Here is a 25,468-nt window from a genome sequence, read left to right as displayed (position 1 = left end):
AGCAATAAATTTGATGTAGTAATGCAACACACTGCTCTAATATAAGCATATTTAAGAACTTTAAGTCCTACAAGAAGCCCTAAACCTGAATTGTAATATCCATTTTAAAGTGGTTTATTGAAAGCTAGAATTCTGCTCCAGCTTACCTTGAAGAAAATTTGTAGCTGTTTATGCTTTGAATGATGATCTATTATGTTCAGTAGAATGCATTTTACAATCATTACTTTATATTTTTATGTGAAGACAGTACATGCATCAATAGCCCAGTTTATCAGGCTTCTATAGCCTGACTAATAACAACTAATTAAAAAAGAAAATTTCAATAAAACTGTATGGTCAAACACAAGAAATTAAAAAAGTGTGTGTTAATTGTGAAAAAATGAATTGCAAACTTGTACAACATGTATAATAGCATTTTTAATAAAGCATTTTTACCAACATTAGGTTTAGTCATTACATATGTGCAAATAACCTCCTTGGTTCATCGCCCTGAACCAAGGAGGAGGAAGGATCCCGCAGTGAGAAGTACAGCAGAACCCCTGCATGTTGATCCACTGACCAGTGACCACACATATTGCACTCAAGTAAACTGTGGTACGAATCTTTCATTTGTATTTATTTTATTAAAAATCTTTTCTATTCTAACAGTGCCATTATAATTTCAGAGAATGAGGAAAGCAGCTGCAGCAGTGAGGCAAATGAGATGAGGGAAAGTTAGGGGGGACATGAGATGGTATCAGGAGAGAGGGACATCCCAGGAAGCCATGAGGAGCCGGCGTCAGGGCCAGGAGGGGAAAGGAACAGGCTATGCAACCAGGGAACCCAGCTGGAAAACCTAAGGGAGGAAATAGAAAGTCTAAAAGAACACATTAGAAGATTGGAAGGGGCACTTAAAACACAGACAAACATTAATTCAGCCAAGCGAAAGAAAGTTTTCAACACGGAAAAAAAATTGGTCATATTTTTACTAAAGAGCAGTGGAAGGAACTGGCATGAAAAACTCAAGAGGCATTAAATGGAGAAAACAGACAATCAAAAACGCCGTGCAACTCTGTTTTTCAGTGGGTTCAACAGGCTGCAGGTTTCTTCAGGACACGAGCATCCCTCTGCCTGATGTTAGAACCCTGCAAAGACAAATGCAGCCCATTAAACTGGAACCAGGTGTGTTAGGAGAGGTTTTTAACATGCTCAGTTTGAAGGTGACAGAGATGGAAAGAGAGTGTGTGCTCACTGTGGATGAGATGGCAACCACTCCAGGCGTGCATCACTCCATCACAGACCCAACTGGGATTTGCCACCACCGCTGTTCCTGGTCAGCTCTCCGCTCAGCCACTATGAAAACATGAAGACAGACACACAACACAGTTTAACCTTTCATGGTTACATAAGTTTTTTTTAGTTACTCTTTGACATTTATTTATTGATAGTTATGTTATTCTTATTTCTTGTCATTCCTTACTTAATAACAAAATTGCAAATGCTAATATTATAAAGAAAGTGGAAATGAGCAGTTTTATAGAAAATGTCTAAGAGGGGTGGTGGGAACTGTGGGGTTAACACAAAAGAGTTATCAATCCTAACTTCATGCGTCATTACACAACAGTCATCCATTCATTTCTTGACAGATAGGGTCATTAAAGATCACATCACAAAAGGGGACTACAAACAATACACCTGTCAAGTTTGAGTAAGGTGGTTGGGAGGGAAAGGGCATAAAGGTCATGAAACAATAGACCTGTCACGTTTGATTTATGGTGGTGATGGTGGTGGTGGTGGTGGTGGTGGGGGGGGCATAAAGGTCAAAGAACAATAGACCTGTCAAAAACCTTGACAAAAGGTGGTTCCTTATATGTCTCTAACGGCATACAATAAAATGTAACTATCACTAAACCAAATGTCAGGACACAGTGTGAGTGAAAACAGAGAGAAGGCAGATGAAATATCCAGGTACAGAGCGCCCCCTGCAGGTAATTAAACACTAATTAAAACTCTGGGGGGGTGGTTTGTGCAGCTCTTGAATCCACCTGCATCACTGTGTTGACTCACAGCACAGAAATACACTCCACTGTCTTCAGGCTGCAGGTTCTTCACTGTCAGAGATCCAGTCTGAGCGTCCTTCTTCTCTGCTGGAAATTTGTCCTGACTGAAACCAGTTTCATACTGGTGAGGAGGACTTGGAGTAGTGAAAACTATTTGTTTCATGGTCTTCCCAGGCAGCTGCTGGTACCAGTACATCTGGTAATAGGTACCATCCTTGGTGTGGCTACACTCTGTTGTTGCATCCTGACCATGATGTTCCCACAGCATGGGGATCTGCTCCACATCGCCTCCACCAACACAACCTGTGTGTCAACAACAGAACAGAAGACAATTTTAATCATTTCAGAGAACTGATAAAAAACATCACCTTCTGTCAAACTTTAGACAGTTTTATTGCTTTATGACCTTTTATGACCCTTAGACCCTTTCAGCAGACCACCTTACGTCAAGATAGGATTTATAAACCTTTTTGTGTTTGTTTCATGACACATCCGATGTTTGTTTTTTATTACATCCTTTGGTCAGAGGCGGTTTTACCATTAGGCATAGGTAGGCGGCCGCCTGGGGCCCCCTTGTGTTGGGGGGCCTCCTAGCCCTGACCACCGGCACCCCTCTGTTAATGCTACAATATTCTTATTACCAACCTGTCGCCGCAGATGGGATTGGACATGCTTCTCGTTACCATAATTCCTGAACCGTTCAAGATATCATTAAAATTCCAAAACTGCTGAAAAGATTTAAAATGGGGCTTTTCGTGCATACACAATACATTACGGTAGCCACCGGGATTCGCTGTCTTGTGCGCAACGAATCACAACACAGATTCAGAGACGTGCTGAGTTTGTCATCCAAAATGCTCCGTTTTATAATGTTTGAATGGCTGCTCAGATTTAAAAAATTCAAACGGTTCCTAAAAGTACATAAAAGCAGCTTTCCAACGATCTACAGCATAAAGCAATCAGAATTACGGAAAATATCGCTACGAGGGGAAATCCTGCTGTACAGCTTGATTGAAACGGAGCGCAGCGCGGTGAAAGCGGATAACGGAACAGGGAAGCTAATTAGCATAAAAACCAGCATGAAATTATGGAAATGCCTCAAAGAAAATCAACACGATCTATTAGGTGTCCCAGAAGGCTTATATCTGAAGACCGTGACCACGAAGAAGGACAGATCTCCGGTGAACCAGGGTATGGACGTTAGTTCTGTCTTTATTTTTTTATTTGAACAATCCTCAACTATTTGCTAATTATAAGATTCAGCTTCATTCCAGCATTGTTTATATTTTTACAATAAATAATTATATTTTCTAAAACAAAAGTTTTCGGTGTAGCAGTACACGGTGTGCCAGAGAAGCATCCCATGGCAGTGTAAGGTGTGCAGGACTCTGCCTGCAGCTGGAGAGAAACTGCTTCAAGGTCTACCACATCAAATAAAAATGTCTGAAAGTTTACAAAAATAAATGGTCTTAAAAACTGCTACAAGACACCAAGGTTCAAACTTTTTTAAGAATAGATGCATTTCAGTTCAAAGTTTAAATTGTTTATTCCAAATTGTTCGCCCAGTAATTTTGAAGTTCCTGTTCAGTAATAAATGTGAAAAAATTCAAATCCGTTTTTTGCTTTTTTCACTTTTAAGCTGATTTTTTAAAGGCTTTAATAGAAATAAATTCTAAATACAAACCATACACTGAAAGCTGAGGTTGTTCTGAAAAAAGGAGAGTTACACACACTTTGTACTTTTTATTACAATTTTACAGCCATAAGATAAAAAAAATACCAGGCGGCCCTGTTATAATTATGGTCATAAGAGGGTTATTAAGACGGCGATGCACAAACAGGAAGTGATTGGTAGTCATTCCACTCCAATCCAGTTGGTGGCGGTAATGCACCAAATGGTAGTTTGCCAAGTGCCATAAGACCACAAACAAGAAGAAGAAGAAGAGAGGCGGAAGCGTTCGTAACAAACTCAAAGCGATAGTCAAACCATTAAGCATGACATGGAGTTATCCTAGTGGCTCCAATAAGAGAAAGAAGCAGCATGCTTCATAAAAGCTTTTATTTTCACTTCTGAAAGTGACGTCGTTTTTCTATGTAAACATCAAAAGGAAGCAGAAAGGAAAGACAATGCAAAATAATTAAAGGGAGGAAAACATAGACCAAAATGGAAAATAGAAAAAAGTAACAAAGGCAAACGCACAGGAGCACTGACAGGAAAAAGAAAGCAGAGCAAATATTGAAAGCGCTCAAAAGGAGGGAAATACAGGAAAAAAGAGGAGAACTAATAAAAAGGGAAAATAACTCGTGTCAGAAGAGGGGAGAGTTTTGCAAATCCAGTTAAAGGTAAGATTGTTGACAATTTTGTGTAAGGGGCCCCATGTCTGTGTTCGCCTTGGGCCCCCAAATTGCTAAATCCACCTCTGCCTGTGGTCTCTTTGTTACTCCTAGATCTTTGTCGCAACTCTCTATTAGCCCAGGTCAGCCCTCCCTCCAACATGGTCAGCTCTTTAAAAACTCTCTCCACACACACACACACACACACACACACACACACACACACACACACACACACACACACACACACAACGCAAAAACAGCATAAGTAAACACTTGGCAGAGTTCAGATGGGTTAGGTAGTGAATGACACGCCATCAGGTGAGCCATCTGCCTCGGCAGTAGTTGATCGACGGCAGCAGCCAAGGCACCAACCCAGGGAGCTCAGGGAGAGGGGGCGGAAACCCCCACCACCGCATAAGCACACCCTAGGATCACCCAGGCTGCCACAGTCAACCACCACCCCCGAGGCAGAGGGCCCCACAGAGGAAACAATGGTATGATTACAATAAGTACAATGACTAAAATAAATAAATATATATATATATAAAGTATTATTATTATTAATAATAATAATAGCTAATAAAAACTGATTAAAGAGATAGTAAAACACTAAAACATAAATGTTTAATACCACTAAAATGAAAATAATAAAATAAATAAGTTAATTAATAAAACAGGAAATACAGCTAAAACAGATATCAGATCAAAGCTAACCTAAATAGGTGGGTCTTGAGCCAGCTCTTATAAACATTAACATTCTCTACGACCCTGAGGTCCTCTGGCAGCCTGTTCCAGAGACGAGGGCCATAAAATTAGAAGGACGTCTCGCCATGGGTCCATGAACCCAAGGAGACGGCTGCCAGAGGAGCACAGAGGCAGCGAGGGTTTGTAAGGTAAAAGCAGTTCCGAAAGATAAGAAGGCCCAAGACCATTGGGACCATTTAGAGAACCTTAAAATTGATCCTGAAACACATGGGGAGCCAATGCAGCGATTCTAAAACCGGAGTGATGTGCTCCCGCCTCCTGGTCTCCATCAGGACATGTCCTGCTGAGTTTTGTAAAAGTTGTAAGACTGAAATTCTCTTTTTGGGAAGACCTGAAGCAAGGCATTACAATAGTCTATCCTACTGGTGATAAAAGCATGCATCAACGTCTCAGTATTGGCCCGAGAGATAATGGGGCAGACTGGCGATGTTCTTCAGATGATAAAAACCTATTTTAGTGATGTTTTTTATGTGTGGGGAAAAAGTCAGCTCAGAGTCGAAAATCACGCCCAGGTTTCTTAAGAAAAGATTAAAAGAAATTGATTGTAGTTTTGGTAAAATTTGCTCTCGCTGGGCCTCAGGTCCGATGACTAAAACTTCAGTTTTGTCCCGGTTGAGCTGGAGAAAGTTTTCTGCCATCCAGGATTCAATGTCTGAAATGCAGGTAAAAAGTGTGTCCATTGGCTGTGTGTCATCAGGAGACACGAAGATGTACAAGTGTATCATCAGCTTAACTGTGATAATTCACCAGTAGTGTAATAACCCACCTTTCGTCAAACATTTTGACAGGTCTATTGTTCTTTTGACGCCCTGTCCTTGCCCCCCCCCCCCCCCCTTCCCTAGCATCAATGGTGTATTGTTCAATGACCCCCTGACCTTGGCCCCTCTTCCCTATCATCAATGGTGTATTGTTCCATGACCAGATGGCCTTGGCCCCCCGCCTTAGCCTAATGTGTGTAATGGCGCATGAAGTTTCTTTTTGTGTTAGCCCCATAGTTCCCACAACCCCTCCCTCCCTAAAGCTGAGTGTAATCCTTTTGTGTTAGCTCCCTCCCTTCCATACACCGATCTCCTCTTTAAAAGCTCAGATCGTGTCCGAATGGTGAAAAGCCAACCTCTAAGAAAATGATGAAGCAAGAGGAGATGGATGAAGCACCAAGCCACGAGGAAGAAGTGTGGATGTGCTATCACAAACCTTTAATGTCTTACCCGATAATTTAACATCTCAGATATGATCGTACAGTTCATCACAAGGAATGCTCCCATCACCTAAATTTAACACACACAGAAAGTTTTGCCATCTAAATTGTAATGAAATGGAGAGAAGCAAAGAAAAAGAAGGATATTTATTGTCATGCCTCACCACGGAGCAGAACAACAGATGGCCTTGCCCCCCCCCCTTCCCTATCATCAATGGTGTATTGTTCAATGACCAGATGGCCTTGGCCCCCCCGCCTTAGCCTAATGTGTGTAATGGCACGTGAAGTTTCCGTTTGTGTTACCCCGTAGTTCCCACAACCCCTCCCTTAAGAAAAGGAATTTGGTGTAATCCTTTTGTGTTAGCTCCCTCCCTTCCATACTCAGACCACCTCTTTAAAAGCTCAGATCGTGTCTGAATGGTGAAAAGCCAAACCTCTAAGAAAATGATGAAGCAAGAGGAGATGGATGAAGAACCAAGCCGGGAGGAGAAGGATGAAGCGTGGTGTCGCTGCTTTCACAAACCTTTAATGTCTTACCGGTAATTTTACCTCTCAGATATGAAGTACAGAATAGTTAAACACAAGAAAGTAAGACACATGCATGTCGTAAACGGATTCACACACACACACACACACACACACACACACACATTTCTCTAAGAAGTAAAAGGATTACAATCAGTCATTTGTCTCTGACTAAACCATTCAGCCATACATCTCCTTACATTCCCATGACAACTCACAAAAGCAATTGACATATGTTTTTTGTTTTGCACGGTGGGATTGTTTCAAAGAGCTATTTAAGATCATCAACCCTGAAAGACATTAACCCCCCTTGCTTCCTACCCTTTAGTGTCACATTTTGTGACCCCCCCCCCCCCCCCCCCCCCCACACACACACATCCTCTCTTCCACAACAATATTGTCAAACATGAGTTAAAGATCAGAGCAGCTTCAAATCAGCTCACTGATGGTGGACATGTCTGTGGTGGACACGCAGGACACCTTTGAGTCGTGGCTCATTAATGTGGCAAGGTGGAGAAACGAGGGCTCACAGTCATCCCACATGTGGCTAATATGACAAAACTTAAAAGTCTAATTTCACATGAAACTGTCATGGTGAATAATACTATTTATTCAATAAAAATAATTTTATTAATGAGTTGAGAACAAATTGTATGTTTTGTTTCTTTTTTCTTGAGGATTTATTGAACCACCTGTATTTCTGCACATGGATGAGGAAGTGCCGCAGTGCTTTTACCCCTTTTAATATGAACAAATAAATCACTAGAATGAACATTTACGTAAAATGAGTGTTAAAAAAAACACATGCATCATTTGCTCGTACTTTAACCTTTATTAAGAACTATTATTAAATGACCGCAAAGTTGTTTAACTTTTATTAAAATGATCATTATTTTACTGATATTTACAAACAAATAAGAAATCTGTATTTTGGAAATAGGAAATATTAAACGGGCGACAATTTACAGGCATTTTAAAAGTTATTTCCATTATCTAGTTGCTTGGAAAATTGAACAACGACGAGATAAGTAGTATAAATTTGTAGAAATAATATGAAGTAAAATCAACTCTTAATGACAATTCTGAGTTAAAACCCCTAAATAGCTATTTGTAATTGTTTTCCACTCAAAAGAATAAAAGTTATTGTGTCAAAATGTAAAAGATTTTCCTCTAAATTATTGCAGTTAGACGAATCACCCTCAGTGAGGGGGAAGGGGTGTTTTGTGTAACTTGGTCACATGTCACCATAAACAAACTGCAGTTTGTCACCTTCGCCTCAAGCGCAGACACGTTCCGGTCAGAAACTGTCCCCCACACCAGAGACGGGCAGCTATGGCGACTGTGGTGGACACGCAGGACACCTTTGAGTCGTGGTTCACTAAGTAAACACGCTACAGACAAAAGTTTACTTTTTAGCTGCTTGTTTAAGGATGAGACGCGACGCTAGCTTGCATCTCGTCATTTCATCTCCACCGATGGTTGCTGTACATGTCACCAAAAACGTCATTTCCACTCGTGGTTTAAACCTTATTGCATTTATGTAAAGCAGCGCTTATTAATGCTCTGTCCACACTTTATTTAGCTTTTACTTAATAAAAATAATATTAAAAGTAGAAATAATTTTAGCTGGAACAGGAGGTTGCTTAGCTTGTGCGCGTGCCTGAGGCTCGAGCGCTGTTTATCATTTGTGCCGATGACTTAATAATCTGCTTTCATGTCACACGAAAACAAAACTAAAGTAACTAGGAAGAGTTTCCAGCAAACGCAGGTTAGTAAAACTTACTGGTATTTTTTTACCAGAGTTGTAACTACTAAATGAATCTTATGTGATACTAAATCCAACGGTTCTTATAAATACTTCATTATAAAATCCCATAAAAAAATAACATGTAACAATGCATTTCCTTTAACCTTTTTATTTAGTAGGTTTCAAAGGAAAAATGCTGGTAAAATCTAGATGAGTAATTAATGACTCATGTCTGAAACTAATCTCAGCACACGTGTTGTTTAAACACCTTAAACTTTTTCCAGTTTAAATAGAAAAATCGTTATGAAGGATATGTGAAAGTCCTTGTGATCAGCTGTGATTTTTTGCTGTTTTAGGGCATTTAGATCTTTCTATAAAAAGTTTTCAGTTCAGAGCAGACCTGTTTTAGGATCTTTGCTTGTTTGTTCATGAGATGCCTGCAACATACAATCCTGTGTAAACCAGTATGTTATGATCACTAACAGGAAGTTAGAAGATAAAAGAAAATCATAATATTTTTAAAAAGAGAAGAACCCTTTTGCATCGACATTTAGAGTCAGCCCAAAGATAATTATTTTTGAAGAAATCCCTATAGATTTTTATTCAGGGGAGACATTTTCTTTTTACTCAAGTGTGTTAAAAAGAATCAAATATCTAAAGCCCTTGGTAATTTTTCATTTTACATTACAAATTAGCGATATTTAGCTAATTCAGGTTTCACCCTTTTGCATCAGGATTGTCTAAGTGTCTGTGTCTCCCATAGCAGTTATATTTTATATTACCATTTTGATTAATTCATTTTAGCTTTTCTAGAGTGCACAGAAATTTCTGGAGGACTTCATGCAAGTACTGTGTTTCTGAGATTGTATGAATTTAATTAAATATTTTGTGCTTTCAGGCCACAAGTAGCTCTTTGTCTTCTTCCCCCATAAAATCCCGTCTCCACATGAGAAAGAAGCTCTTCAGGCTCTCACCGTCAGTAACCAAACTTCACATAAACATACATACAGATGATACAGGTTCACCAACCGGCAGATCTCACTTTAACACATTAGACTTCAAATTTTAAATTAATCTTTTTATATTGTTTGAACAAGACAAATATTAATGGCATGATATTCATCAGTATTTTGATGTATAGTATCTGTTTTTACTCAAAGGTCATCATAGTGATTTAGTCCATTTCCTGTGGAAGAGAACAATCTTGTGATTAGCACTAAATTACTGCATGAGCAAGACAAATGAGGAATAAATCTGTTGAGAACTTACACAGTTTGATACCGTGATTCTGCTGTGAATCGTAACTTTTCAAGGGTTCCGTGAATCGCATCATGTGACATTTAAGGCTGTTAACCACACTTCCAACGTGTCTGGAGGTAACGATAATATTCTCTTTGGTGCTTTCCAGGTTCTGGAGGCTTGTATGAACAATTGTGGAAAGCGGTTCCACAGCGAGGCAGCTAAGTTTCGCTTTCTGAATGAACTTATCAAAGTCTTAACGCCAAAGGTAACTCACAGGTGTCAGAGCTCGGTCTGTCATTGACCCACTAACATAAATCAGTGCAGTTAATAAAAGTATCTGAAAACCTATCTGGTCCAAGTTTAACACAGTTTTTCACTTTGAAAAGTAGATAGTTGATGTTTAATTTATCCTTACAAAATAAGCTTTGCCTATGGTTTACTTTTTTTAAATACTCATTTCATTTGAGTTTAGTTCTTCAAAAAAAAGAGCTCAATATGAAGATTTGTGTAACATACTTTATTCATCATAAAGATAGTTTACTGTTGTAGTAAAAACAACCAATGTGCTGAACAATATTCCAAAGCTACAGCAAATTATAAATGAAAACCTAAACTTCGAGGATGAACTGGTTCTGGTTTTTAGAGCCGATACCGATTTGTGATTCTTGTGCAGTTCTGACCTGCCAAAACAAATTTATTTCAAAGAACTACTGCTTTAAATTTCTGATGATTTTGAAAATGATTTTTATGGACGTAAAACAGAGTCTGATTAGTAAGATTGTTGATCTGATGTCCATTCTCAATGTTGTGAGTGACCAGAAAAACTGAAAAAATATCCTTGTTGTCTCAATAGTTGTGAAAGAGACCTTAAAAGAAAAATACTTTTCTTAAAATAATTTCTTTTTCTATAAATCTTGGTATTTAAATTACGGTTCGGTTAAATAAGGAATCTAACTGTTTTGTAATTTTTATGCAGTTCAGTCAGATCAGCAAAGTTTAATTATCATCACCTACTGATTTCAGTCCTTTGGCGCGTGGAGTCCACAGAAAATTAAAGACAGAGTGACGGAGGTCTTCTACAGCTGGACGCTCTGGCTTGAAGAGGAACCTAAGATTCAGGAAGCCTACAACATGCTGAAGAAACAAGGTGAGGGACAACACTAATCGTGATTTATTTTCTGCAGGATTTTGCCAACCTGAGAAATGCCACAGATAACATTAAAAATTAATGTTATGTTTACAAAAACTAAGAAAATTTTCAAGAATAAAATCCTCTCATCTCTCTTGTGTTAGGCATCATGAAGAAGGATCCCACACTTCCAGACGCGGTTGTTATGGCTCCTCCGCCTCAAAGAACCACAGAGTGTTTTTTGATCAAGACGACAAGGCCAAGGTGACGGACCGGAGTAACTTTATATATAAAGGTTAAAAAGCAGTGGGCCTAAAATTGAACCCTGGGGCACACCACAGGTAATCTCATGGACTCTTGAGGATCAGGTATCTAAACTCACCATGTCTGTGAGGTCGGATGTGAACCACCTGTGAATAGCACCAGAGAGGCCGATCTGTTTTAAACGAGTTAAAAGAATAGTGTGGTCTACTGGATCGAAGGCAGCACTTAGATCCAGTAGAACCAACACTCACCCTTCGGGCATCATAATTTACTCTAAAATCATTTCAAATCTTCAGCAGGGCCGTCTCAGTGCTGTGATTCACCCTAAAATCAGACAGAAATTTCTCTAGGACATTGCATGAGTCAATAAAATCATTAAGTTGGATTAAAACAAGCTTCTCTAGAGTTTTGCTAAGAAATGGTAAGTTAGATACCGGTCGAAAATTGTTTAAACTATTAAAATCTAAGTTACTCTCCTTCAACAGGAGTCTCACCACCGCCCCTTTAAAGGTGGCAGGATTCACCTGAACTGTAGGAAGACCTCAAGTCCAACCACACACTGTCTCCCAGTCATGTGACCCTCCCACATCCACCTCCTCATGTCTCTGCTGTGATGTCACACCTGCCATCACTCACCCTGACAGTGACTGTGGTCTCTGACTTCAGTCTTCTCACAACACAATGACGATCACAGCTGTTCTGATCAAACTCTCTGCAGCTCTGCTGTGTGTTGGAGGTACTTGATCTTTTTCATCCTGCTGACAAGCTGCCCCTTTAGCTTTCATCTCATACTCAAAACTTCATGCTGTTGTTTTCTGCTGCTTAAACAGAGACCGACCAAATGTCTGCATCATGATGTGTTTCTGAACCCTTCAGGTCTAAGTGATGGGAGTGATGTCACTCAGACTCCTCTGCTCTGGATGAACCAGAGTCAGTCTGCAACTATCAACTGCAGTCACAGAAAGGGGACTGAATACTGGCAGATGTACTGGTACCAGCAGCTGCCTGGGAAGACCATGAAACAAATAGTTTTCACTACTCCAAGTCCTCCTCACCAGTATGAAACTGGTTTCAGTCAGGACAAATTTCCAGCAGAGAAGAAGGACGCTCAGACTGGATCTCTGACAGTGAAGAACCTGCAGCCTGAAGACAGTGGAGTGATGCAGGTGGATTCAAGAGCTGCACAAAAACCCACAGAGAGTTTTAATTAGTGTTTAATTACCTGCAGGGGGCGCTCTGTACCTGAATATTTCATCTGTGTTTTCTCTGGTTTCACTCACGCTGTGTCCTGACATTTGGTTTAGTGATGTTATATTTCATCACCTGAGTTATGCTGTTTGCACCCATCTGATTAGTATTGATCTGTGGGTGTAAATCAGAGTTAGAGTTGAGGCTGTTTGCCATTTTCTTTTCTTCCTCAGTTTTTATTTTCATTGCATTAAATTTGCTATTTTCTCTCCTTATCTTGATCTTTTGTTTATTTTACTCTTTCAACTCAGAGAATCTCTGGATCCGGATCCATCATCAGTATTATTACTTATTTTTTATTTTTTTCTCTTTCTTTTTTCTTTCTTTTTCCTTCATTTCTTTTCTTTAAAGAAAAACACTTCAGTCCGACCAGGCCTTTCATGTAAGCATCAATTAGCTGCCGTTATAGTGGGCGGGAGCGCTTTCACTGACGGCGAAGGGGCCGCGCTTTGGACATGAAAATTAGACATGAAACAAAGATTTAAAGAAAAGAAGCATCTCTACGTTTCTGGGATGATTCCCTCTGCTAATTCTAGAATTGAATAAAATAGACTTTTTTGATCCCACATTGGGGAAATTTACTACACTTTGAGTCTATTTTTTACACATTACGCAGAAATTTGTCCAGTGGTAAAGCCCCACGGAAGCAGCTAGCTACCAAAGCAGCCAGGAAGAGAGCGCTCCGGACGCTTCCAGAAATTGTTAAGCTCAGCGGGCCAGACAGGAAGCCAACCACAAAAACATTATAACACCTTGAAACTTCAATCAAAGTTGCGTAACTATCAAAAACAAAAACGGCATTTCCTTATAAACCTCCATAGCCGAGGTAAATAGAACAGGACCTTTTTGGTCTCTCCTTTATTGTCTGAAGAACCAGACTCATGCAAGGTGTTGGAAGTCCCAAGTAATTCCGAGACCTTGTGGGACCAGCTGCATGGAACGCTTTGCAGCCATTTCTCGACTGAAACTGAAACGGAAAGGGGGCTCGCAGGTAAGACGCCTCTATTACGAGACGCTCTGCTTACGAATCCAGTGAAATGCCGGGGTGAGCTCGTTTGCCTTCAAGCTGGGTCCAATAGACGTTCAGTTGAACAAGTAGAAACAGCTTTCCATTTTGTATTGACTCTTAACAAAATACCTCTGAAAAGGTCATGCACCTCCCTCCTTCCACATCCTTGATACAACAAAATACTTTCCAATTGTTACTAAACTATCTTTCGCAGCCATGTGTGACCATCAGAGACCAAAACTACAAGTGTTGGCTCAAAGAATGATAAAACTTACCATAATAGAAGTTTTGAGTGTATAGTATAAAAGTTGTGCTTTTTGTTCCTCATTTTAGGAATCAGGAAACCCAATTTCCCTTTTGAAAGAAAACATCTTCTCTAAAAGCAAGTGGAAGCAGCAAAAATCACCTCTTACACTGGGCGTATTATTGCGAGGAGGATGAAAAGTGTCCGCTTGTTTTATTGGTGTGTGAAGAAGATTCTTACATCTTCCACAACAATCTGGAACAAGAACTGTTTAAGTTTGACAAAAAGGCCCAATAGGTAAGATCTGAGCAGCTTCAAAGGCTGAGGAGCGTTTTTCTCCCAGAGGTTGGGACGTCTGAGTAACATTTTTTTCACCCATGTCTCCAACATGCTGCTGGCAAGATGAACGAGTCAGTGGGTTTTCTGCAGGGGACTTGGTATACTCCTGGTCAGCACCTGTCAGGGGTTGTTCATGGTGACGATAACACACGGTGATGTTCTAGAGCCTGCATTAAGACGCCAATGAAGAGGCCCTCTTGTGAGTGATCTCTCAGCAGAGAATCTGCAGCAGAAATTATAACAAGGTGTCCAAACAAACCAAGTCAAGTCACACTCCATTAGTAAAGCACAACGTAAGCTTAAACCAACCCAATGTGCTTTCAGGTAAAAACAGAAAGAGATTTTATGTGAAAATGCATAAAAATGCACACAAAAGCTAATTTACCAACAAGAAAAGTAATCACAGACACAGAAATGTTCACACACACAATATCCACAAGCTAACGTTAGCACAAAATAAACAATAATGAACAAGAATCTGCTTCTAGACCTGCAGAAAGAGAGAAGGAAAAAAAAGGGACACAACAACAATACAACAAGATCAAGCTATCACTGCGTCAACTTGATGAAGAAATATGTAATCAACGGGGGTGGAAAGAGTACTAAAATGTACTTAAGTACAAGTATAATTACTTTCATGAAATTTTACTCAATTACAAGTAAAATTACCTGCCTCAAAATGTACTCAAGTAAAAGTAAAAAGCAGCTTATTTCAAATGTAGTCAGAGTAAAAGTTACTTAGTTACTTTTTGACTGTGCAAGGACGGGCTCTTCTGAATAGTTAAAAAAAGACAATGGGGTATAAATGTCAAAATGGCCATTTTTTTTATTAAATGAACAAATATGCATATTGAAGTACAAAGGCAGTTACACTGCAAACTAGTAACATAAATTAGGTTATAGTCACAAGCCCATGGCTTTTCCCTGAAAAACCAGAGAAGCATTAATTATAGAGAGCACGCTGGGACCGATGGACTGAAAAGCACTTTTAAGCAAAGATGAGGGTAGGATGTGATGACTGTTGCTTGACTTGCTCCGCCCCAGCCTCTACCATCTGGTCAAGATGTCTTCTCATATTGATCAAACCTGTTGAATGACAAATACATAACACATATTTAATATATCTGGCAATTAAGTTTTGATAGAAGATGCAACAAGAATTGTTTTTAGTAATACATACCTTACAAATACTATAATTTGTGTCGACAGACTCGTATAATTGAACTTTAAGTATGTTGACAGGATTGAAATGAATAAGAAACAGATTAAGGTATGATATTAAATTATAAAATATTACCTCCTTCAATGATATCGTGCCTCTTAGTACAGATGGTCTTGAACTTTGGAAGAAGGATTGCAGCAGCAGTCAGCTCAGGGTCTTCCATCATCTCACCAAAGTGCCTTTGGACACCATCCTGAATGGCTCTGAAGAGTGGCAGACACATCTTGGAGACCGGACCTGGTTGGGTGATGTCATCAGCCAACCGCAGGAACAACACCGAATCACCATGTGAGATCTTTGAGTCTTTCTTACGCTGAGCACGGGTTAAGACACAGGCAGGCAGTAAATCTGAGTTAACACAGGTTTCTGGAGGAGAGATGAGCTCAGGAGGAGGCAAAACTAATCCACCAGCAGCGTCGTTTCCCAAAATCATGTCTACTCCCTGAATCGGTAACTTCTCTAAAATGGCTACCTTTAGGTCACCAGTAATCAAAGGGCAGGAGAGGTGAATATAATGAACCTCTGCTGGAGGCGCGAAGGAGCCGCCACAAATGCGTGCAGGTCAAAGGTTGCCATGCTCCACCTCTAAGGGCCACAAACACACAGTTAATATTGTTACACACACTTAAAATTATGTCGGGAAAGGTGGTAAATAAGGAAAAATCCCGGACGAGCCCCCAGATTATTACGTCCCGGTTCTCTAGGAGAGATGAGGAGGGGAGTAATAAAAGTTGTGTGTAGATTAATAATAAACAAAGTGCAGTGTCGCTTAAAAAAACAAGAATCTTTATTACAAAACAAATATTTATAAAGAACTAAAAAGGCAATACTATATACAAAACCAAAGGAGCATTACTGAAAAAGGAGAAACCAAAAGCGCCAACCCAGAAGGGGATGGGGAGAAAACAACCGAGAATATACTATTTACACACAAGGAGAGACTAAAGCCGGTCCGAAGTCAAATTACCAATGTGTCTAATTTAATTACAAATACCAAAATGAGTCAAACACCGAGGCAAAACGAGTTAAATAGCAAACGAAGAGAACAGTGCAAACTCTGGCGAATTTACACTACCCTTGGACCTTCTCCCTGAATGAGAGCAAGAGGCCAACTTTTAACAGCTGATCCATGATTAGGAGGATTACCAATACCTGTTCACCTGGAGACAGACGACGCAGAAGGCCGCTGAGGCCATCCTGTGGCCGAAAAGGGGCGCTGCACGTAACAGCCTCTCACCCGGAGCAACTCCAGCAAAGGAGAGTGTCCAACCCCTCTCAAGGACTTGGGTTCCAGAGCCAATGCTATGTGTCGAGGTGAGTCCGACTATATCTAGCCAGTACCGCTCAACCTCTGCCACAAGCTCCTGCTCCTTGCCTGCCAGCGAGGTGACGTTCCATGTCCCAAAAACCAGTTTTCTTGTCCGGGAATCGGACCGCCAAGGCTCCCGCCTTGGTCTGCCACCCGATCCACATTGCACCGGGCCCTTCATGTTCCTCCTGCGGGTGGTGGGTCCACAGTTGGATGAGCCCATGTATCCGGTTCGGGCTGGGCCCGGCCGGGCCCCATGGGCGAAAGCCCGGCCACTAGGCGCTCGCTGACGGGACCCAACCCCAGGCCTGGCTCCAGGGTGGGACCCCGGTAACTCTCCGGGCCGGGTACTCCAACTCTTTGAATTTACTTCCATGAAAGATCCTGTGAACCGTTCTTTGTCTCACCCTTCACCTAAGACCAATTTGTCATGGGAGACCCTACCAGGGGCACAAAGTGCCCCAGACAACATAGCTCCTTGGATCATTAGGGCACTCAAACTCCTCCACCACGATAAGGTGACGGTTCAAGGAGCAGGATATTTTTAATAATTTTTTAAATCTTTTTATACTTAATTTAATTTTGTTTTTTGTTTTTGTGAAGCCCCTCATGATTTTAATTTTGAGAGGTGTTATAAACTATCGTCTTCCTCTTCTTATGATAGCCACAGGTTCTGCTGCGATCAACCATTGCAGGAATGTGCACGGTGTTGGATAACTTGTCTCTTTTTTTCTCCTCTGCCTGTGCCTTAATAGCTGCACTTGCGGTGCGCCTCACGGCGGTCTTTCTCCTAATCATGTGAAAATTGCGACCCGGCTTGTTTCTTCTATGATTCAGAATCGTTTATGTCCGCATCTAGAAGCATCAATTATTTGATCATTTTCCTCAGCTCTAGTTTACATGTAAACAGCAATATAAGCATCAAAAATAGCTTTTAATGACAGAGACAGATATAATTATGGTCCACTCACCTCGACACTATTTAAGCAAATAAGTACTTTGGTTCCAACATCAGCTCAAAACAAGTGGTGCTCGCTGCAGAACCACAAAGGCAGAGCTACACCAGAAGGTGGAGCTGCACCAGAGTCAGCCCTGCCCATTCCATCAGAGTCAGTCCAATTCCTTCCAGTTGTCAGACTTGATAGCATTCTGGAACCAAAGTTGGTGTTATAGCTAATGTCATCTAAAATGCAAGATTGAGGACGGAGTTGAGAAGTTAATTGAACCGTTTTTGTAGAGGTTCCATATAATTAAAAATCTAACTTTTGGAACTTTTTATCATGTTATATTGTCATTTCCTCATATACGCCAAAGCCATTTTTGGCCTCATTCACACATTTTCCTCCCATCTCAGCTTCAATTTGGTCTCCTCCCCCGAAGCGGGTCTGGTCTTGGTTCTCAAATCTGGATATTCTGTAAATTTTCTGACAAATTATTTCTGAAATGACTTCTACGAAGACACCGCCGAAAAACCGTACATCCCATCTACAAAGACATACTGGATAGCACAATTACATGTGACGCCACTAGCTTGTTATCAGATGAAGTGGTGAAGTGGATATGGAGTCAGATTGGCATGTAGTTTTGCGCAGGTACGCCTCCCGGTAGCGGCGCAAACTTTTTTCTTCTTTTCTAGCTACACTTGCCAGTACTATGTTTTTAACCATTTATTGGTATACAGTTTAAAATATAATGACTAATGTGTTTGTTTTTATTCATTTATTTGTTTATTTAGCCAGTGTGAGGCCATTTGTGAGCACAGTTTCAACTAAAATGCTGTTTAGGAACGACCGAATTCAAAGAACTTTTAGAGACATAAATATTTTGCTGAAAATAAACATTACAACTAAAATATAAACAAATTGAATGTTTCAGCTGGCTAAATAGATTGCTGCAGGGCCCACCGAGAGTCGAACTAGCATCAGCAGAGGGGAAAGCAGAACTTAAGCTTGACTATCTTGCCACCGGACTATACATGTATATTCATGTCAACACTGCACTACCAGAGCCGACTAAACAATTTTCCTTAAATGCTGTTGTAGGCCGCTTTTGTTGGAGCGGCTGTGGGCTAGCCTGGCAAGCCAGACTAATAAATGTATTATTTATTATTTATTTATTATTGCAAACTTTGCAAAGCAAGAATTTGGTCTAGTTCACTAGGCTAGCTGTGGGCAGATATTTACTGAAAGAAACCTTTTCCTTTTGGGATATATTCAGGCTTTGTCATGTAGCAAGTTATATTCATCTTGCTTAATTGGAGCATAGAACATAGCATTAACATTTGTAAACTAGTAACAGCCGTAATTCATGTGGGTCAGGTTAGTTTGCGATAAAATAAAAAAAAAAAAAAAAAAAACAGAAGAAGTCAGTGGGCTAGGCTGTTTGCGTGAATGGGCGGGGCTGACTCTGGTGCAGCTCCGCCTTTGTGGTTCTGCAACGAGCACCCTCTCGCTCAAAAACAGACCCAAGAGAGAGAGAGAGAGAAAAGACACCAAACTCTCTGGAGCTCTCAGATCAAGATGATGGTGTTTGAGAAAACTTTCTGGAAGCTCCGTCAAAATCAACACGCTCAAACGTGATCACGTGATCAAATGGGTAGCCAATGGCCAGCATCAAAGATTATACAGGAGTCACTTGTAAGTCGCTTTGGACAAAAGCGTCTGCTAAATACATAAACATAAACATAAACATAAGTCAAGAGCATTCCCTAAAGGTACAACAAAAAGTTGTCTATTAACATTGCATGGTTTATCACGTTGCCATGGCAACTCAAAATGCTAAGAATAGTACCAGCACTCTCCCGACCAAGCCAGTCCTTTTGATGTACGATTTTTGGGGGTGCATGCTTCTATTCCAGCCACATTAGTGCATACGAAAAAAGAATAATAAAAACTAGAAAAATCCTGAAGAAATTTTAAGAAGGGGCCTGCCACCTGGCACAAGATCATTTTTTTGCTAATGTAAAAAATGCCACACAGAACAATAAGAGTTATTAATAAAGACGATTAATGTCAAAACTCCCACCAAATGCATAGCAACAAGGGCCCTGCCAGCAGCAGCAACAGCAGCAGTAGCAGCACGAATGTTCTAGAATGTGTACTACATCACTTGGTAACTACAGAGATCAAAGGAAAGCACTTTATGACATCACTCTTGGTTACCCCGGAGACCAGTACAACCACTTGTGACTCCATTCGATACACACTGTTTTGCCTTACAGTTTTCTGATTGTTTGGGACAGATTGTTGAGAATTTTGTCGCAGTTTTATTTTTAAACTCATCAATAATTATAGTTATACATTATAACGTACTGACATGTTTGTAAAATAGTATTTATACTTTACATTTATATTCTTGAATAAATTTATATGAAATAAAACCCCTTCTGCTGAATCGCCACCTTATCGTGGTGATCCTGTTGTCTGGAGGCTTTGTCCCAGGAAAGCCCCCATGACAAACCAGACTTGGGAAAGGGGTCAGACTAAGAGCGGTTCATCGTCCTTAACTTCACAGGATTTTACTTTTTCAACCGCTCCTGCCTGAGTAGTCTGGATTTTCTGCATTTTGGGTCCAAACCTCCTGTTCTCAACGTGACAGCAGTCCTCACCTCCAAACCCACATTTCCCGTAGTTTCCATCCACATTTGCTCCGCATTTTGTACTCCTGCACTCACGGGTGAATAAATGTTATTATTTTCTGACTTTTTCCACGATGCATTCTACAGTTTGTTCTGGATCTGCTGCTAAATATCTGTTTACTTTTTAACTGAGCTACAGCGGTGCTGGTGACCAATATACAGGTAAGCGGCATCCTGACCAATCACAAGCTTGCGTTGTCCGTCATTTTCGACGGATGTTAAACATTTTGGGCATGTCTCCGTCACCCTCTGTGAGCCCAACGGAGAGCCCTTACACCGATGCATAACGGTGTTGCGTGTCTCCGCACTGTCGCAGACGGGGAAGTGTAAATCAGCCATAGAGCTGTGTCTCTGTGATAAAAGCTAACAAAATAAAACCTAAAAATCCCTGAAGAAATTAAAAAAGGGACCTGCCTGCTGGCACAAGATAATGGCCATGCTCACGTAAAAATGCCTCTAAGCTGGCCTGCCATCTACACATGTACATACTGAATTGAATAGTTATGAAAGTTAAGAGTGGCGTACACTTAAAATGAAAGATGTTACGATGTATTGCAAATAACTTCCCTACAGTTAATCCGATCACTTAGAAAAGAAATAACACTTCCCATGGTCGAGCCGGGCGTTCTGATATATAATTTGTGGGGGTGAAACATTTACATCAGTCTCATGACTTGTTTCTATGTTGAATGATTATAAATTGACCATAAGCATGCCCTTTTTCTTCTTCAATTTAGGCGGTCGTGGGAAGGGGGAGTCTACTGGACCTGACTCACTGCTGTTAATAGGTGGAAGGACCTTATAGGGTCCAGGGTATCTTGGGACAGGTTTTTTATTTGAGCTGTTTTCATGAATAGATGGAAGGCGGTCGACGGAATGATGCGTTGTTTGGTCAGGATTTTTCGCATAAAGCTTCAAGTTTCTCTTTGTGCGTTTATTTTCTGATTCCCCAATTCTAATTTCATGTACTTCACACTTTTTAGTGTATTTTACTGTGAGTTTTGCCTCTTGTAGCTGTTCTCTTTGCAATGTAGGTCGCCGCTCCTTAACCTCGAGTTTACGGGCTAAATCCTTATTCTGTTTCTCCATATTTTTCATTTTGTTTTTGGTTTCTCTGCTTTCATTTCGAGCAAACAAGAATTTGTTTTCTGAGTGCTCTAAGTTCTCTTTAACTTGCTGGACCTGGTGAAGCAATGTGGAACATTTCGTTTTAAGCTGATTTGCCTCCTCGTTCTTTTGGTTCATCTGCACTGAAGTGGTGTTTCTGAGTTGCTTGAGTTCAATCTCTAATCGCTGAATTTCTGCTTGAGCATTTGACCAATTGGCTTTGAGGCGTGTTATGAGTTCTTTATATGTCTCTGTTTCCTTGAGAAGATTCTGATGTTTTTTCTGACAGCTTGTCAACGTGGACTTCAGATTGACCATCTCATCGTCTTTCTGTGTCTGGATGAGTTTCATTTTACTTACACAATAATCGTTGTGAAAGTTATTTTTCTCTGTCAGATCCAAGTTTTTCTCAGTCAAAACTTGTATTGTTTCCTCCTTTTCAGCTGTCTGTTTCTTATATATCATCAAATCATTTTCAAGATCTCTCACTTTAACCTGTAAATGGTGAAATTTAGTTTCATTCTGTCTTAGTTTCTCCTCAGTCATTGCCTTGTGGTAGTTCGACTTTTCTATTTGAAAAGATGACTCTAATTCCTCCACTTGTCTTCGCTTCTCTTTTAAATCATCGGTGAGATTCTGCACTTTACTGTCCAAATCCTGTTTTTGTTGTTCAAGTCTTTCAGTGTACCGATTAAGCTCTGAAATTTTATATTTTAAACGGCAATTTTCCAACTTCAAACTCTCATTGGCTTCATGGGTGGATTTGAATTCGTTGAGTTTCTTTTCAGCTCTTCTACATTTATCGCTAATGTCTCTGTAATCATCTTCAAGCCTGCTGTATCTTTTGGTTAGTTCTGATGCGTTTGCCAAATGCCGATCAAATTCTCTATTTACATCTGATAATTTTGTGTTTAAGGCCGACGTTTCAGCTGTCACTGCAGTTGCAATATTTTCCTGCAGCTTGACTTTGGCATTAACAATGTCTCTCTTCAGTTCAGTGTTTTCATCGCTAAACTTTTGTAGTTCTTCTAAAAGGGATTCCTTAGACCAATGTTGGTACTTATTTTTAAACAAACGGGAAAGCATGTCGTCAGACGCTGAGAGTGGTTTATCAAGACCTCCCCTGTTGGTGTTCACAGTAGATGTGATGTGTCTGCGTGTGACCTAGTAGTGTTACAGTAGTGATGATGTTATCAAAGGGTGCACAGTGATGATGTCATCAAAGGGTGCACAGTGATGATGTCATCAAAGGGTGTTGTTTTTATCTTCCTAAATAAAGGATGATTACCATTAGTTAGTTGATGACCATCATAATTTGATAAATCAATTAATTGACCAAATTATATTAATTTATCAAAAAAGTAATGAAGTAACTTTTGATAAAAAATATTATTAGAAAAATTTCTTAATTTATCTAATTATATTAATTTATCAAAATGTCAAGAATTAACTTTTGATAAATAAATATAATTTATCTAATTATATTTATTTATCAAAAAAGTCATGAATTAAGTTTTGATAAATAAATATAATTTGAAAAATACATTTTATTATCAAATGATATTAATTTATCAAAAAAGTAATGAATTAGCTGTAGATAAATTAATATAATTTCATAAATAAATAATGTATCAAATGATGATTAGAACTGATTGTAATTATCCTTTGATAATTTCATTAAATTATGAAATTATATTTCTTTATCGAAATATTATTTATTAACATTTGATACATTTATATAATTTGATAAATTAATTAATTTGATAAATTAATTCACAGGATCTTTCATGGAAGTACAGTCAAAGAGTCAGAGTACCCGGCCCGGAGGGTTACCGGGGTCCCACCCTGGAGCCAGGCCTGGGGTTGGGGCCCGAGAGCGAGCGCCTGGTGGCCGGGCTTTCGCCCATGGGGCCCGGCCGGGTCCAGCCCGAACCGGATACATGGGCTCATCCAACTGTGGACCCACCACCCACAGGAGGAACATGAAGGGTCTGGCGCAATGTGGATCGGGTGGCAGACCAAGGCGGGAGCCTTGGCGGTCCGATCCCTGGACAAGAAAACTGGTTTTTGGGACATGGAACGTCACCTCACTGGCGGGGAAGGAGCAGGAGCTTGTGGCAGAGGTTGAGCGGTATCGGCTAGATATAGTCGGACTCATCTCAACACATAGCATTGGCTCTGGAACCCAAGTCCTTGAGAGGGGTTGGACACTCTCCTTTGCTGGAGTTGCTCCGGGTGAGAGGCGAAGGGCTGGGGTTGGCTTTTTGTTAGCCCCAAGACTCTCTGCCTGTGTGTTGGGGTTTACCCCGGGGGACGAGAGGGTAGCTTCCCTGCGCCTTCGGGTCGGGGAACGGGTCCTGACTGTTGTTTGTGCTTATGGGCCAAATATCAGTTCAGAGTACCCACCCTTTTTGGAGTCCCTGGGACGAGTGCTAGATAGTGCTCCATCAGGGGACTCCATTGTCCTGCTGGGGGACTTCAATGCTCACGTGGGCAATGACAGCTGGACCTGGAGGGGTGTGATTGGGAGGAACGGCCCGCCTGATCTGAACTCGAGTGGTGTTTCGTTATTGGATTTCTGTGCAAGCCGCAGTTTGGCCATAACGAACACCATGTTCGAACATAAGGATGCCCATCGGTACACTTGGTACCACGGCAGCCTAGGTTGCAGGTCGATGATAGACTTTGTAGTCGTATCATCCGACCTGCGGCTGTATGTTTTGGACACCCGAGTGAAGAGAGGAGCGGAGCTGTCAACTGATCACCAACCGGTAAATAAAGGTGAGGAGCTTGGACATTCGGGAGGGACTCGGAGTAGAACCGCTGCTCCTCCGGATTGAAAGGAGCCAGTTGAGGTGGTTTGGACATCTGGTCAGGATGCCTCCTGGACGCCTCCCTGGGGAGGTTGTTCGGGCATGTCCTGCCGGCAGGAGGCCCCCGGGTCGACCCAGGACACGTTGGAGAAGTTACATCTCCAATCTGGTCTGGGAAAGCGTTGGGGTCCTGCCGGAGGAGCTGGTGGAGGTGGCCGGGGAGAGGACGGTCTGGAGCTCCCTAGTTGGGATGCTGCCCCCGCGACCCAGACCCGGATAAGCGGAGGAAGACGACGACGATAAATTAATTATTTTATCAAATGATGATTATAATTGATCATAATAAGATTTGTGATTAATGTCATTATCTCAACCGGTGTGACCTGCTTGCTGCAGCAGCAGTGTAGGTCCCTTAATGATTACTAATAATTAAAATGTTGTTTTGTCTTCTTCAAACATTAAGGTATAATGTTCAGCTCATCGGGTTTTTGAGCAGAAATAAGCAGAAATGCTTCAATTTACTGAAGTCATTGTAGTGGAATATAGTTGTATATTCTTACACTTTTATTAGGTCCAGATATTATAATCAGAAGAGGTTGTTTTTACTTCAGGGAGTTTTATTTAAACACTTTGTATTGAGTTTTAGACAAGAAAAGAGAGAGTTGGGATCGTTTAAGAATCTTTAATTTCTATAATTATAAATTCAAACAATGTCCCAGGACTAACTCTCTATGATGGATGCATATGGATTTGAATGTTGAAGTGTTGGTGTGTGTGTGTGTGTGTGTGTGTGTGTGTGTGTGTGTGTGTGTGTGTGTGTGTGTGTGTGTGTGTGTGTGTGTGTGTGTGTGTGTGTGTGTGTGTGTGTGTGTTCAGAATCTCCAGGCGGATCTGGTTGTCTGATGTTATGACTAGGAACCACGAGGGCTTCAGAAGCTCATGACATGAAACGCCATCTTGCCGAATCTACGTACCTTTGGAGACTCCCGCGTTCAGATCAGGAATGTCAGGTCCCCGGACCTCCTTGGTACTGGACTGATGAAACAGTGTTGCAGCACGACAAAACCCGTCTACGGATAGCTCCGGTAGTAGTGGCAGGTCTCAGCGCGTTCAGCTTTTATTTTGAAGGAACCGTCGTCTTGTTGTTCAAACGACAGAATTTCCAGCTTGACAGTTGTCAGCTTAAAAGTAGAAAAACACAGCTGGCCAGACTGTAATCTCCTTTAGCGATGATGATTTGAGAGCTGGTTGAAACTACGTTGAGTCTATGATGTAACTCCGTTGGAACTCAGAG

The 25,468-nt window shown here is 40.8% G+C and overlaps 1 long non-coding RNA gene and 2 gene segments (V, D, J or C); 2 read left to right on the top strand and 1 right to left on the bottom strand.

Moving 5' to 3' along the window:
* Positions 1-25,468, top strand: part of LOC107372796 (uncharacterized) — a 167,138-nt gene that overhangs the window by 75,195 nt on the left and 66,475 nt on the right. The window lies entirely within an intron of this gene.
* LOC139063921 (T cell receptor beta variable 29-1-like) lies at positions 408-25,468 on the bottom strand. The segment is given in 4 exon segments: positions 408-1,124; positions 1,232-1,332; positions 2,025-2,342; positions 25,149-25,468. Coding segments are annotated over 2 exon segments (351 nt in total).
* LOC139063970 (T cell receptor beta variable 29-1-like) lies at positions 10,017-12,457 on the top strand. The segment is given in 5 exon segments: positions 10,017-10,118; positions 10,877-11,000; positions 11,147-11,246; positions 11,732-11,982; positions 12,123-12,457. Coding segments are annotated over 2 exon segments (390 nt in total).

The sequence above is a fragment of the Nothobranchius furzeri genome, chromosome 18 (assembly GCF_043380555.1).
Source record: "Nothobranchius furzeri strain GRZ-AD chromosome 18, NfurGRZ-RIMD1, whole genome shotgun sequence".
NCBI classification, from domain to species: Eukaryota; Metazoa; Chordata; class Actinopteri; order Cyprinodontiformes; family Nothobranchiidae; genus Nothobranchius; species Nothobranchius furzeri.
The sequence above is the reverse complement of the archived record's forward strand: the minus strand, read 5'-3'. Positions and strand labels throughout refer to the sequence as shown.